At 45.0% G+C, this 15,135-nt stretch overlaps 1 protein-coding gene across 2 annotated transcripts in view; it reads left to right on the top strand.

Annotated features, from left to right (window-relative positions):
• Positions 1 to 15,135, top strand: part of ASAP2 (ArfGAP with SH3 domain, ankyrin repeat and PH domain 2) — a 1,186,778-nt gene that overhangs the window by 356,119 nt on the left and 815,524 nt on the right. For both annotated transcript variants that reach the window (XM_086926365.1, XM_086926364.1), the window contains exon 8: positions 949 to 1,024. In XM_086926365.1, the coding sequence (XP_086782491.1) occupies positions 949 to 1,024 (76 nt within the window). The remainder of the gene's footprint in view (positions 1 to 948; positions 1,025 to 15,135) is intronic.

Here is a 15,135-nt window from a genome sequence, read left to right as displayed (position 1 = left end):
CAACCTACTGGAAGTATATCTTTTCCACTTAATCTCTTATGATCGAGAGTCCACTTTGGGCTGACCTCCTTATGGCCTTATTGGGGTATGTTAAGCCATTACCACTGGCAGACTTGCGCTAACTTTAGCTAAACTGCAAATTTCACTTCATTGGGTTACACACAGTCACAGCTTGGCTGAAAGACTTGTCCTTCTGTGACACTACTTTCGAATTGTAAGCTTCACTGCAGCCAGTTGCATCAAGGCCTAAAGATATTTGGAAACCTCTGCGGAATTATTTGTCCTCTGCCATCTATTGTATTCGACACCCCCCTGTATTGTTTTATGGCAGCTAATGTGCTTTCATTACCTTTTTCTGTGGTAGGCTGTGCTTTTTGTATTTCTCCATTTGCCTGTGTCTCTTGACCTCAGATATATTTATTCCTCTCGCGTTGGGTAACCTGTTGTACTTCATATGTGTAAACTTTTCTTTTACTGCCATTACAGTAATTAGCTTCATTGTATGTATTTGTTGAGAAATTATAAATAAAGTTTAAAATATACACATATATCCGATTTATCACCAACGCAATTGGAAAGAGAGGTCTTCCAGCAGCAATACCTACTTGGCATGTGAAGATTTGTAATACAAGTGCCTATATCATTTGGGTATAACCTTGAAGATATATTATCAAATGTTGCCTTTGTGCATTTTATTTGCAGGGAATACAAATCCCATGAAAATTTGAATGCATTTTGCATTGGCTGATTCAAGAGATTGTGTATAGCACAACCCTACTTTGACATCACATAATGAGTTCCCTATGTCTCTTTGAGAATTTTTTTTAAAAAGAAGACCAAATATGGTTGTGTGGGGAATTTAGTAATGGAAAGTTCTGGCTATTTATATATAAGTTGTCTGCATGTGTTTTAGTCCCAAATTTCGTTACAATATTTTTTTTATTCCAGTTTCTTTCAGGACGGCTTGAAAGCTGTTGAGAGTCTTAAACCTTCAATTGAAAAACTTTCAACAGACCTACATGCTGTAAGTAATATTGGTTTTAAACATGTTGGGATAGGGGTCAGTGTTTTCTAATGACCATTGAATTCGTATTCTGAGGTAGCCCTCATTTTAGTTCTTACTGTATGTTTGGCTCAGTTTAGCAACTTTGAGCATTTTGTTTAAAACTGAGAATGTAGACACTCAGTGTGTGTTAGTAGCCAATGCTTCATAGAAAGGTGTACTTGAGCTGCTGTTATGTATCGAATCACTAACAAGTTGAAACATTTTCTTTATAACGTGCCTGGTTACAAGTTTTGGTAGCTGTGGCGTAGAAAAATTGCACATCTACTAAGCTCAATAAACTAAGGGTTTTGTAAATAAACATCCAAACAAAAGTCTGAGATGAGATACAGACAGTATTTAAATGTACTCTAGATCGTGTCCTAACACCCTGCTACTAATGAGGTGTACAATTGATTAAGTATAATCAAAATACATAAATCCTCTGTGACACTGGAGTACGCAGAACTTTCATTATTATTACTGTGCCAAACAACCAGTACATACATTTTTTTCTCTTATTTCCCTTACTGTCACCGCTTCAAGTGCTGTGGGTAGCCTTGATTGTAAAGTGCAAGCATTCAATCACATCTGACTGCCAGAGGGTATTTTCAAGAGAATCGACAGAGCACCAATCTCTGGTTTTTCTTTTCAAACCTTCAAGGCCGAATATCTCTGGACCCAGTGGGCCAGTTGTCTTCATATATAGATTCTTTTGCTCCTGGTGGATAGGACTAGCCACCAGGAACAATTTCAACAGGCCTTCTGTGCCCTAAAAGAGGTGCACTCATTGTGGGGAGCTGGATTTACTGGCTCCCTACACCAGCCTTCTATACTGCCTGGCTCCTGGTTCTACTCGCCTGCTGGTGGGGGCAATTTGACCTCTGCAATAACAAGCAGAGCACCGTCCTACCTGCACTTCTCAGGCCCCAGAGCCTCCAGGCTGTCTTACAGAACACCCAGGGTGGCAGTGGAGTACTGGTCTTTCCACCAACTGGTCCTTAGTGGGCATAAGTGGCCAGCGCCACAGACCTTGGAGACACTCATCCTGGTCCTGGGATCAGCTGGATTGAAAGTCCTTAGTCCATCATGGAAGGGCATCGGTGACTCCTATTTTTAGGTGGCCAGTCTACCACTGTTGTTGTCTTTCAGATCCTGGATCTTCTTCACTGTCTTTCCTCTGTGTGGCCTTTTTGTAAATGCGGTGTAAAAAGTTCAGAATCCCAGACACCCGTGGCCAATCCCAGGATGCCACACCATCCCTCCACCCATATCCCAGCCCTCCTGCACAGTATTCTGGTACAATCTATCAAGGTGACTTGAAGTTTTTTTCTACAGAAAGAGCTCCTCTAAGGGCATCACTGCGAGATACCATCCCCCCCCCCCCCCCCCAAAATGATCAAAGGGGGCCCTCCAGTGTTGGCGGTAGAGGTCTGGTCTTCCTTTTTTGTTCAGTGGCCCTGGGCTTGCCCAGTTCATGTGCTGTGTGACAAGCTGATTGTCAGATGCAGCTCTCCCCACACACCTTCCTTTCTCAGGTAGTGAATCACTGATAATTACTCCTTTTTTATGAGGAAGCCTTTGCTCTCTCTGCTGGGGAGCAGAATAATTAGGTTGGCCCATTATGGAGGACAAAAAACTCGAATCTGATTATGAGCTGAACCAGAGAAATATGATAATTCCTTAAGTCCCATAAGATAGGGTTTGGGAACTACAACTGGTCTGGACTGTGTAGGCCTAAGTGAAGTGAAACTGAATTTAAAGTCCAATTTAGACGTTTTGTATTATACAGTGAAAGCTCTAAAGATTTTCCTGTAAACCCTTCTGGCCTATCTATGAGGCGCACTAGTCAGTCAGTCAGTCAGTCAAAGTTCTTTATTGCGATAACTTAATATCATACAAAGACAATGGCATAAAAAACACAGACACCAAGTAGCATGAATAAAAAATCAGTTAAAAACAGTTAAAAACAGTTAAAACATTAAAAAAGAGCATTTCAGATAAATATAAAAATCGATGTACCATGTTGCAAATCATTAAGACTTTATAATTGCGTGGTATTAAAGTACATTAATAATAAAGTGCATAATAAAGTGCAATATCCCAAGGGATAATCCCTGCATAAGTGTTCTATTAAGGTATCTACAAGACCTGACACACTGTGATCTAAAATTCACTAACCTGAAGTTGCCATCAGCCCGATTAGTTAATAAACGAGTCTGCACTCTTAAGTCTGGTATTCCTGCTTCTTATTGCTCTTACCAGGAAATTTGCCACGAAAAACATGATCCTGGGGGTTTGCAGCATTTGTAGGTAAATAAGAGCAGGTCGGACCTGAATAAATCCCGCTTCCTTAAGTATGGGAACTAGAAACTGCCTCCGGGCATCATTATAATAGCTACAGAACATTATAAAGTGCATTGTGCTCTGTTCTGAAAAAAGATCACAAGGACATAGCGGGGCCTTTTCAGGGGTACTCCACTCAGAATAAAAACCCAAGTTAAAATGAATTAAATTAAGTCTAAAACGGGTTAAAATGAACCTATGATAAGGATTAGTCACCACATTGAGGTAGTTGTCAGGACCACTAGGTATAGCCAGCAGGAGGCTGGCCCTAACACAGGGTTTCTTTAACTCGACTTCCTCCCTCTCCAAGGAAAGGAGGTCCTTCATAGCAGCCTTGGTGAGGACAACGTCATTGGATGTTATGGAGTCAGTGGCTGTGTATAATTCAGGCCTCCCCAACCTACAAAAACTGTCCTTAATGTATTTTAACCATCCAATCCTATGTGCATTGTCCAGGGTCAAACAGTCCCTTATTATGTAATGGTTTAGGGGAATTTCAGGATTGAGCCACAACTTAAGCCATGCGATTAATGGGGCTATTCTAACCAAATCGCTAATGAAGCCTTCTCCTAGCTCCTGGTGGACAGTATAAGATGGGGTTGACTGCGGGACGCCCAAAACTGATCTAAAAAATCTGTTTTCCGCGGTCTGAATGGGATCAACTCTTTTATACCCCCAAAGGGAGCTCCCGTATGAAGCTACAGAGATACATTTAGCTTTGTATATTTTGCTAATAGCTTCAAAAGGCCTGCCCCCTAGTCTTTTTGAAAAGCCATGAAGGGCCGCGGAAGTTCTAGCCAGTGTAGCTACTCTACTTTTTACATGAGGGCCCCAACTACCTTTCTCATCAAAGGTGATCCCCAGGTAGGGAAAAGTAGTAACCCGAACAAGTTTTTCCCTTCCGCAGAAAAAGGTTTTGTGGAGGGATTTCCTTGAAGCCTGACCCATAAACATGACCTGGGATTTTTTTGCGTTAATTTTCAGGTCTAAGGATCCCATGAAAGATTCGAAAGCATCCAACAGCCGTTGTAGCCCCACTCCTGTTCGCGCCAGAAGCACCGCGTCATCCGCGTACAGGAGAACTGGAATACCCTGTTCCCCTGCACGTGGAATATCGCAAGTGACCCCTCTTAGAGCGGGCTCTAAGGCATTCACATACAACGTGAACAGTAAAGGTGCCAAGATGCATCCCTGACGGACACCTCTTTCAGAAGCAAACACTTCAGTACATCTTCCATCAGTGGAGACTCTAACTTTAGCAGACAGGCCAGAATGAAGGTCGGACAGTAAGTTGACTATAGATCTGTCCAGACCCATCTCAACCAGTTTACCCCAGAGCTTGGATCTGTTGACCATATCGAATGCAGAGGAGAGGTCCATGAACCCTAGGTACATGGACCCATCCTTAGCTCTGGTGTATTTCTCAATCAGTAGGTGGAGATTGAGGCACTGGTCCAGGGTGCTTCTCTTGGGTCTAAACCCGTATTGCACATTGCTCAAGATGTTATTCTCGGTGGCCCATATATTCAGTTTTGCTAATAGGACTCTCCCTAAAATCTTGACTGAGGAGTCTATCAATGAGATGGGCCTATAGCATGCAGGGTCCTGCCTATTGCCTTTTTTAAAAACCGGGATAATAGTTGAAGTTTTCCAGGACTCCGGAATATTGTCACGGTTTAAGGCGTTAAAAACCCTGCAGAGCAGTCTTGACCAGAAGTTGGGGAAGCATTTAAAGGCATCAGCCGGAACACCATCCGGTCCCGGTGCCTTTTTTGTCAAAGTGCGACTAATGGCATCTAAAATATCCTCAACTTCAAAGTGCAGATGGTTACCCAGTATAGTAGTAGACTCTTCATAAGCACTATTCTTGGCTAAGGACTGGCCTGAGTATATGTCTCTAAAGTGTTGGATCCAGTCCTGGTCCGGGATATTTGCTTCCAGGGGGGAGTTATCCTCGCCTGTAAGAAGGGGTTGATTAACAATTCTCCAGAACTCCCCACTGTTTTTTAATATGGCTGGGTCTGTAAGTTGTGCCCAAGCTTCGTCTTTAAGCTCTTTCTTTCTGGCTGCAATAGCTTTTTTGTATAAGGCCCTACTAATCCTAATAAGGTCGCGATCCTTTGGATCGGATTTAAGGGCATTAAGCAGCGCAGAATGTGCTAGGGAACAACTGTGATCAAACCATCTTTTAAGAGGTTTTGTCTTGGTCTTACTGATCACAGAGAGCCTACCGTTTATCTTACAGCATATGTTAGTGAATGCGAGAATGACATCCCCATCATTAGCATCATTCGACAAGCAAACCCCAACCTCTTCCTCAGCCTCTAACAAAACTTCCTGAATGAACGATTCTGGGGTTATACTATCCCATTTGAGTCTACGTCTTTGGTCCTTAACTTTGAGTGGTCCATCCATAAAAGTTGAACCATGGATACGTCCTAATAGTTCACCCTCTCCTATGTCCAGGGAAACTGGGTTGTGGTCACTAAAAGCAGATATCACAGTTCTATACATAAAAACATTGGATAAGAAACATGCAGAGATAAAAATGTAATCAATGATGGAGCCATTGTCTGAGCCCTTAAAAGTAGGGGCCCTGACCTCCCCCTCCCCACAACTAGATTCATATAGGTTCCATCTAGCAAGAAAATTTTCTAGACAATCCCCCTGCTTATTGTGCGCCAGATGAACCATTACACTGTTCGGGGGGGGAGTCTACGTCATCACAAACACATGATAGTAAACAAGGATGTATATTAAAATCCCCTAAAAAAATAATTTCGAATACATTAACATCCTGACTGTAGACTGACAAGAAATCATCCAATCTACCGAGACTATATGACGTGCAATCGGCAGCATTGGAGTTATAAAAATTAATAAACAAAATATTAGGAGACTCAGCACGAGACAATTCAACGATAAGGCAATGTTCTGAACCTGAGGCTAGTAACTTGAGGCATCCCTTAATATCAAGTTTAAACAGGCTAATCAAGCCCCCCTTAGCCCTTCCTGCTGAGCTAGCCACGGCAGGAATACTAAAGTAGCTAAAGCCATCAAGAGAAAAGGTGTTGTTAGTGTCCCAGGTTTCCTGAAAGGCGATAATGTCATACTTGGATATAAAGTTTAACCAGGTTGCGTTATCTGCCTTTGTCTTGATGCCGGCAATATTCCAGGTAAGGATACTAAAAACAGGCACATTGGTCCTAGGCTTTACAGGTTGTTCTGACTGAAGTCAATCATTGTGGTCTAAAAGTGAAAGGGGTGCAAAGCGGTTGGACAGTAAGAGGGGTTGAGCAAAAGGATTCTGAAACCCTTGGGGTACTGAATGATTCACAGTGTTGCGAGTGTATTCAGAACCCCATCTCTGGTGTATATCAGGGTTAGAATCCCAGGCAAAAGCTGGTGTTTTAGGATATGTGACATTCTGTTGTTCACCATAAAAGAATTTAAGTGTCAATGGTACAACAGAACCCTGCCTGCGTTGTGGTGGGAGTAAGTTGATTAGGATGTTAGGTAACACCCCTGTGTGAGTAAAACTTACTGCTACACAATCCCCCTTGAATTTTTTAGGGCGATTGCCCAGCCATGAGACCCTTTTGGCTGTTTTAATTTCCTGGGCCAGCTGCCGCCCACCCCCTGGAGCTAATCTCATATTTGTTGTTAGCCACTGTAGGGCTTTATTAGACAGGGAGGATGAGGATTCCTCAATACCAGCTTCTAATGGTGGAACGTTCGCCAGAACTAGGACGACAGGGGAGGCTTCAACTATAAATTGAAGTGGGTCAGTTGGTTGATCTTGAGCAGGGGGTATCTCAACCATTAAAGAGCCCTCCCCTCTACTAGTACCAGAACTGCTAATGGGTTGGTCAAGAAGCTGGGGTGGTGAATTACTTGGGGCTACAACTGGAATCACCCTCTCTTGGTCGTCATCCTGTCTTCTGCTATTACCCATATTTGCCACAGCTGTCATAACACAGTCAACTCCCTCAGTTAGTTTGTTCATCTGCCCTCCCAGCTTTTTAATCTCGGATTGAAGTTTATCAATTTTAGAGAGCAAAGGCTTGACGATGGTTTTAATTTTCAAATCAATTAACTCAGTGAGTCTATCGAATAAGTCCTCATCAAAACTATTAGTAGACTTTGCACGCCCCCCTCGAGTCTCCTTTGGAGGAGCTTTTGGGGTATTTACCCTCTTCCTCCTAGTCCCAGATCTTAGACCACCCCGCCTAGGTGGATTTTTATTTTTCCCGGAATCCGAACGGGAAGGAAGTTCAGTGATAGAGGTGTCATCATCAGTGGGAGATGCAAGAATTTCCTGGTCCTCATCACTGTCCACTTGATTCCCAAGGTCCACTAGGAGAACCTCGGAGCCAGATCCGGATGGTACGTTACTGGTCACGGGGCCGGATTCCAGTGTTGTGGGACACATAAAGCTGGCATCAGGGAAAGTCTGTAAAGGGACTAAGTCCTCCGGTGATGGGATTAAGGAGGGGGATAAACAACGTAGGTCAGGTGACTGACTAAGACCCAATGATTCTCTCCTTTGAGAGTTGATTTTTTCCACAGTCTGAACCAAATAATTCTTCATGTTATTAGCTTGTGGTACTTGGTTCTTTTTCGTCATTTTAGCTAATATAGCACAAAGCCTAGGCAGCTGAGAATAAACGTAGGGCTGTTAAAAACAATACAGTCTTACTTGGTCCGTTGATTGCCTCTTGTACTTCTGACAGGGTTTCTAGCCCTGCCCCTGCCTCCTCCTGCCAATGAGGGCCGTAGAGGGCCCGCCCTTTGCCCGGGCTTCGCCCCGGGCGTCCCGCTCGCGTCCCGCGACGCGGGGGTGTTCCTCCTTATGAGCGCCTTGGTTCGCGCTCACAGGGCGCTGCCGCGTCACTCTGACGCGCCGCCGCGGTGCCTGCCGGGATTTGCAGTCTCCCGGAGCGGCGGCGCGGAGTCCGGTGTTCCTCGACTCTTGGCGGTGGCGGCTGGTGTGGGCAAAGTCCTCTGCCTTCCTCGGTGGCCTGAGAGGTAAGAAAAGCTGACTCTCGGCGGTGGCGGCGAATGATTTGTGGTCTCCCCCGCTCTGCCGGGGTGTTCCTCCTTATGAGCGCCTTGGTTCGCGCTCACAGGGCGCTGCCGCGTCACTCTGACGCGCCGCCGCGGTGCCTGCCGGGATTTGCAGTCTCCCGGAGCGGCGGCGCGGAGTCCGGTGTTCCTCGACTCTTGGCGGTGGCGGCTGGTGTGGGCAAAGTCCTCTGCCTTCCTCGGTGGCCTGAGAGGTAAGAAAAGCTGACTCTCGGCGGTGGCGGCGAATGATTTGTGGTCGCACTAATATAGAAGGCCTACCCAAGATCAGTACCACTTCTTGCTGAGTCCTTTTTACACTAGGCTACCTGTGCGCAATTACCGGGCTGCCACAGTGGTAGTCTCATGTGCAACCTGCACAAGTGTTCATGTGTAACAGCCAAGTGCAGACTACCCTAGCTGCTCCGCACCAGCTTTTTCTTAAAAGACAGACACTGGTGGAAGCATGCGTAGTCCAATTGCTGTGAAGTTTCTGTGAGTGCGATAGATGGTGAGACTAACCCAAGTTAAAGTCCAAAAACCAAGTAAAAACCTTGGTGGACTAAATGGGCAGAACCCAATTGTTACAATGCCTACATTTCATGATAGGTGTCTGAAATATTCCCTTGTCAGAACATAATTACCCCCAGAAGGTGAGAGTTATCTTATTGTTTGCCCCACTTTACAACATACTGACCTATTTCTGATGGAAATTCTAACCACACATTCTTCACCTGGTGACTGTTTCCCAGGCATCGGACTGGATCTAGAAACATTTAGAGCAGTTTCCCTACAAGCCGATAGCTGGCGTTGTGCAGCTCCATGCTGATTTTGCTCCAATCTGAATGTGACAAACAGAGCCTCCTATAAGCGCCGCTTGTGCACTGACATCAGTTCCTTTCTTTCTACTCCATCAGACATGGATTGGGAGCTTCTCCTTCATCTTTTGAACAGCTACTTTTCAAAATGTTGCCAATGTGCAAGGTGAAATGTCCCCCTAAATTATCATTGTTTAAATTCTGCAGGAACAGTTGCAAACAAGATGTCTGTGATGGATCCTCACAAAGTCTGTTTGTGGTGTCCGGGGTCAAAGCATGAATTCAGGACCTGCAGTGATAGTGCCCAGATGACACCAAGCCTATATGGGACTGTGAGGCTAAATGTTACTTCACCAAACACAAGAAAACTCCATGCTGTGACCTTTCAAAGTAAAAAACGATAGTCCTGTTCCCTCTGTAGACCGATGTCTCGCTTTGCGGTCTTCGTGCAAGACTACAAAGAAACGAGAAATCTAAGCTGGAATCATCCCCGCTCTGCCACTCTTGAACTTCAGAGATCATGCGATGACGTCAGTGTGCCCAGTGGCGTAGGAAAGAGGGTTGCGGTGGGTGCGGGCCACCCTGGGTGTCATCACTGAGGGGGGTGACAAAAAATTGCAAACATTCGTTTTTTAAATGATAACATTTTTTGGGAGCTCACAACACTTTTTGTGGAAAAAATAATATCATTTAGAACAAGTTTAATAACTTCATCGGACAATTAATTAACCTCAACAAGTCAATATAATACTTACTGAAACTTTTTAGATCAGTCAACAAACGCAGCGAAACGCTGCTGAACTCGATGCTGTGTAGTGGAGAGCATATGGATAAGGAAGGGGAGTAAGTGTTTCTTCCCGCTGAAGTCTTTCTCTGCAGTTTGTGATCGAGTGAGACATAAATAACTGGTGACTCATCATCCCTCAACCAATCCTATCCGCTGCCGTGCCGGTCAGTCAGTCATCTCGCGTCATTTTACTGAAGCTTATTAATGCAGTGCAGAATTTATTTTTATTAAATTTTTTAGTTCATTGATTCATTGTGATCATCCTCTTCTCTATGATATTGAGTTTGGCAAGTAACGTAACATTATGATACATGCTATTTGTTTGCATTTTTACGTTAAGCCGAGGGTGACAAGAAATTTTCCGCACCGGGTACCACCTGACCTTGCTACGCCACTGAGCGTGCTTGCCAGTCTTGTTCCCAATCTCCATCGAAGCCATATTTGAGTTTGGTCCTGATGCACCCAGAATTTCCAGGTTGCAGTAAATTGAGTCCTTCGGGGATGCTGTGCTGCATATATTTGGCACATTTCAGGCCCAAGGATCTAGTCTTACTTTTTCCAGCGGGACTGCCCTCTGCGCTTGGAACTGCATCAGGATTAGCACTGGCTCTAGTGCAGACTTCGGTTCAGGCACCAGTCCCAGCACCGGTTTCTCTCACATCAAAGCCTGTTGCCGACTCAGGATGAGGATGTGCAATCCATAGTGCTCTTCAGCTCTGAAGTGAATCCACTGCAACTTCGACTGAAGTTCCGCCTGATGTGCAGATACACAGCAAACCCGTCTGATGTCAATACTTTTCTTACAACATGGTACAACACAGACCTCAGACATTAATTTTAACACAGAGTTAGTCAACGATAATTATGCTGATGGTGACAATTATGTTCCTTGACATGAAAGAAAGAAAACTGGTATGAAGAGCCTCAGGATGCCACTGGGCTGGACATTTCACCAGCTCCTGGCAACGTGTCAACCTTCCAATTCTCCCAGTGTGGCCACATAGGAGAACACCTCTTTTGCTGAAGTTATGTGAAGAGTGGCTGAAATGTTGGATTTGCAACTACCAAACCATGGAAGAAAAAAGTAATGTACTGACAGAAATCTTGCAATCAGGTAATTCTCACACAGAGCCATTATTACCATTTAACGAGGCCATTACAAACACTTTTTAGGCGCTTGGTCTAAGCCTTTTTCAGCGTCATCTGCTATTAGATAGGTTGTTGTTTGCCATCCCCTGCACCTGGCAACTATGCCTTTCTAACACAGTACCAGACGCCAGAGAGTCTGGTGGTACAGGAGTCCGCAAGCAAAGTAAATCCTAATGCCTTGCCTACCACTCTACTTGAGCGTAAGTTGAAACGTATAGAAACATTTGGTGAACAGATGTTACTCCACTGCCCTCATTCTGATATCAGTAAATGCCAGCTGTCTTGTCAGCCGCTACTCCCATGCCATTTGGGACACGCTGGCACACATTTTACTGGCTCTTCTGGATAACCTTAGGAAATACCTTTCCCAGGCTGTTCAGAAATGCCAGAATGCTGCAAAATGTGTAATCAGATCTGGACTGGGCACTTCGGTTCCATGACTAGATAAGGTCTGCTGGCCTCTCATGGGATGGGCATGTATCCTTAAAGGACATGCGATATGACTGCTCTCGACTTTCCTTCAAGAAAGTGGACTCAACCATGGAACATTTCAAGGAGAGCAGAACTACAGCGCGTTTTTTTGGGGGGGGGGGGGGATTTCACAAGGCAATTCTATAAGCAATTTCACTTTCTATTGGTTATGGTAGAGGCATCCCATTTTGGCAGTGCCATACTCCAACCCAGCAGGCCTTTCATACATTTTGTAGCAGAGGCAACAGTTCTCAGAATCAACAAGACAGCAAGGACAACGTGCAGCTCAGTTCCTCCCCATCCCTTGATCAGCCGCGAAACAGATTTAGTGTGTCCTTGCCAGAACACCGCAAACCCTGTCAGAGGCAAGATATGATATTTTCTCTAAAAATAGCAGACCATCAGGACAGACAAGCGGGTCCTCCAAATTATCCACCAGGACAATGCCTTTCATTAGTTTTTACCCTGCCTCCCTTTCCACCACCTTCAGGGCAGCTGACTGAGCACTGTCTATCCATCTTAATGAAGGAAGAGCAGGCTGTTTTGGCCAGAGGGACCATCAAGAGGGTTTCTGTCTCTGAAGTAGGAACTGGGTTTTACCCCTTCTACTTCCTTGTGCTGAAGAAGGATGACGGCCTTCGTCCTGTTTTACATTTTAGCCCTTTCAGCACCTTCCTACGAATTGACGAATTCAAGATGCTCATGCTAACCCAGGCTCTGTCTGCCTTAGACCTTGGAAACTGGACAGTGTCTTTGGACATGTAGAACACTTATTTCCACTTCTTTGTCCTTCACGCCCACAGGCATCATCTACAGTTCTTAGTGGCTAAGGAGCAGTTTCGATTCCCAGTGCTCCCCTTTGGCCTCACCAGTGCTCCTCGAGTGTTCACGAAAGTGATGATAGTGGTCGCAGCACACCTTCAGAAGTCGGGGGTACCAGTCTTCCACTATCTCAACAACTGGCTGATGAAGGTCGGCTCACTCAAGGTAGTTGTCAACCAACTCTAGATAAAGGCAAAACTCCTAGCTTCATTTGGGTTCACTATCAATGTGCCAAAGACACACCTGACTCTTTAGTAGACGCTCCCCTTCATCTGAGCCATTTTGGATATGGTACGGTTCTCCCTTTCCCCCGGAGCAGAGAGACCAGAAGATTCAGGCTCTAATCACAAAGTTTCAGCCTTGGTCCTAGATCTCAGTATAGATTACTGTGAGGTACTTGGGTTTGTTGGCCTCCTGCAAACCAAACCCACCACATTGCACATCTGGGCTCTGTAGTGGGACCTTAAATCCCAGTGGCCACAACATCTGAGAAATCTGTTGGATTGTATCCAGATGTCAGAGGAGCCTGCAAAAGAAGTGCAGTTATGAATACTAGACCATGATTGAGTCAGTGGCAGGTCATCTTTTTACCCCAACCCAGAGCTGACGATTGTCATGGATGCATCACTGCTGGGTTGTTGAGTCTATCTGGAGAAGGCGGAGGGGAAAGGCCTCTGGTCTCTACTGTACTCCACATCAGTTATTGCAATTCGGGGAGATTCACTTGGCTTTGAAGACCTTCTTACTCCCCATTAAATGAAGACTGGTGCAGGTGCTCACGGCCAACACCACCCCATGTGGTACTACAATCAGCAGGGCTGGCTGGGTTCTTGGGTCCTGTGTCAGGAAGCCAAGGGCCACTGGAAAATGGCTGGACCGCCAAGGGATTTCTCTGGTGGTAAATCACCTGGCGAGACCTTTAAACGCCTACGTGGCCAAACAGAGTCGCAGGCCTCTAGCAGATCATGAATGGCAGTTGCACCCGGAGGTGGCGCAATGTGTTTTCCAGCAATGGAGAGATCCCTGGCTCAATTTGTTTTTCCGGATCACCTCTGAGAATGTACAGCGCAGCACCTTTTCTTGCTGGCGTTTCCAAATCAGTTCTCTCTTAGATAACCTCTATCTAAAGAGGAGCTTTTGACTCCTCTGGACTCTTGTATGCCTTCCTGCTACTGACTCTCCTACCCAAGGTTTGAAGAAGATCAAAAGTGATCAGGCCCAAGTCATCCTAGTGGCATGGGATTGGGCCAGGAGAGAAAGAAATCTAAAACTTGTGGGCATGAGCATCTGTCCTCCGAGCAAGCTGCCGCTTTAGCAGGATCGTCTGTCACAGCAGCAAGGCAGGGTGTCGTACGTGGGCCTGCTCAATTTGCATATCCGTGCCTCGAGATTGATCAGAGTTGACCTGCTATCCGAGTTCATTGATGTCATCTTGGCAGCAAGGCATCCCTCAACAAAATATGTATGTCAGTCACTGGGACAAATTTGTGGATTGGTGCACCACCCAACAAATCAACCACTTAAACGTAAAGTGTCTGCATTTGTATTGATTGTTCTGTCCCTAGCCCATTAAGGACTCACTTTGGGCACTATTAAGGGATACGTATTGGCTCTTTTGGCTTTATTACAGTTGCCAAAACTTTATTTAATTCTTCTGTTGTGATGAGATATTGGAAAGGTTTGCAACTATTTTTTTCCACCCAAACCCTTTGTGATGCCTCAGTGGGTGATGAATTTAGTACTCTATTTTCTGATGAGCAACCCTTTTGAACTGCTGCATTGTTATCCATTGACACTAGTGACATTGAAAACTGTCTTTCTTATTGCCATCACGTTGGCTAGATATGTGAAAGAGCTTCATCCTCTTTCTGTCAACCCACCTCATAGCAACTTCTTTCCAGATAAGTTGATTTTGAGGACCTCGAGCTTCATTTTCACCAAACATGGTCATTCCTTTTCATGTCAGCCATTCTATCACCCTTCTGGCATTATTTGCTCCACCTCTTCAGTCTAATGAGGCATAAAGACTTGATCATTTGCACCCTAAAAGTGCAGTATGTTTCTATATTGTTCGCACCAAGGAACATCGAGTGGATGAGCATCTCTTAGTAGTGTTTTCCAGAGCAAAGGAGGGCAAGGCAGTACAGAAATGGACCATCGCTTAATGGATTGCTCTGTGCATAAATATCTTCTATGCACAGGTGAAAAAGCAGCTCACAAAAGTTTTGAGCTTTCATTCCACCAAGTCCAAAGCTGCTGCCACTGTGTTGGCTAGCAAAGTGCCTGTCTTGGATATCTGTCATAAATGGGAGTCGGTACAAACATTCTCAAATAGCTACTGCTTCAACAATCTGGGCTGTCAAGAGAAAAACTTTGTCTGGTCAGTCCTGCAGGACTTTTTGATCTGAGCCAGTTGACAGACCAGCCACTTTTGCAATCACAATATAAGGAATCTGTGATTCTAAGTATCCATCGGAAGAAGTTACTTACCTTTGGTAACAATCTTACTGGTGGATACTCTGTGACTACTGATTCCTCACGGCCCTCTCAGCTCCCTATTCTGTGAACTGGACTCTTTATCCATCTGAAAAGGTCCCAATGTAGAGTGCTTTCACTGATCATGCCAATCTGCTGAT

Source organism: Lissotriton vulgaris, chromosome 6 (genome assembly GCF_964263255.1).
Source record: "Lissotriton vulgaris chromosome 6, aLisVul1.2, whole genome shotgun sequence".
In the NCBI taxonomy this organism is placed as follows: domain Eukaryota; kingdom Metazoa; phylum Chordata; class Amphibia; order Caudata; family Salamandridae; genus Lissotriton; species Lissotriton vulgaris.
This window is presented reverse-complemented; position numbering and strand designations above follow the sequence as displayed.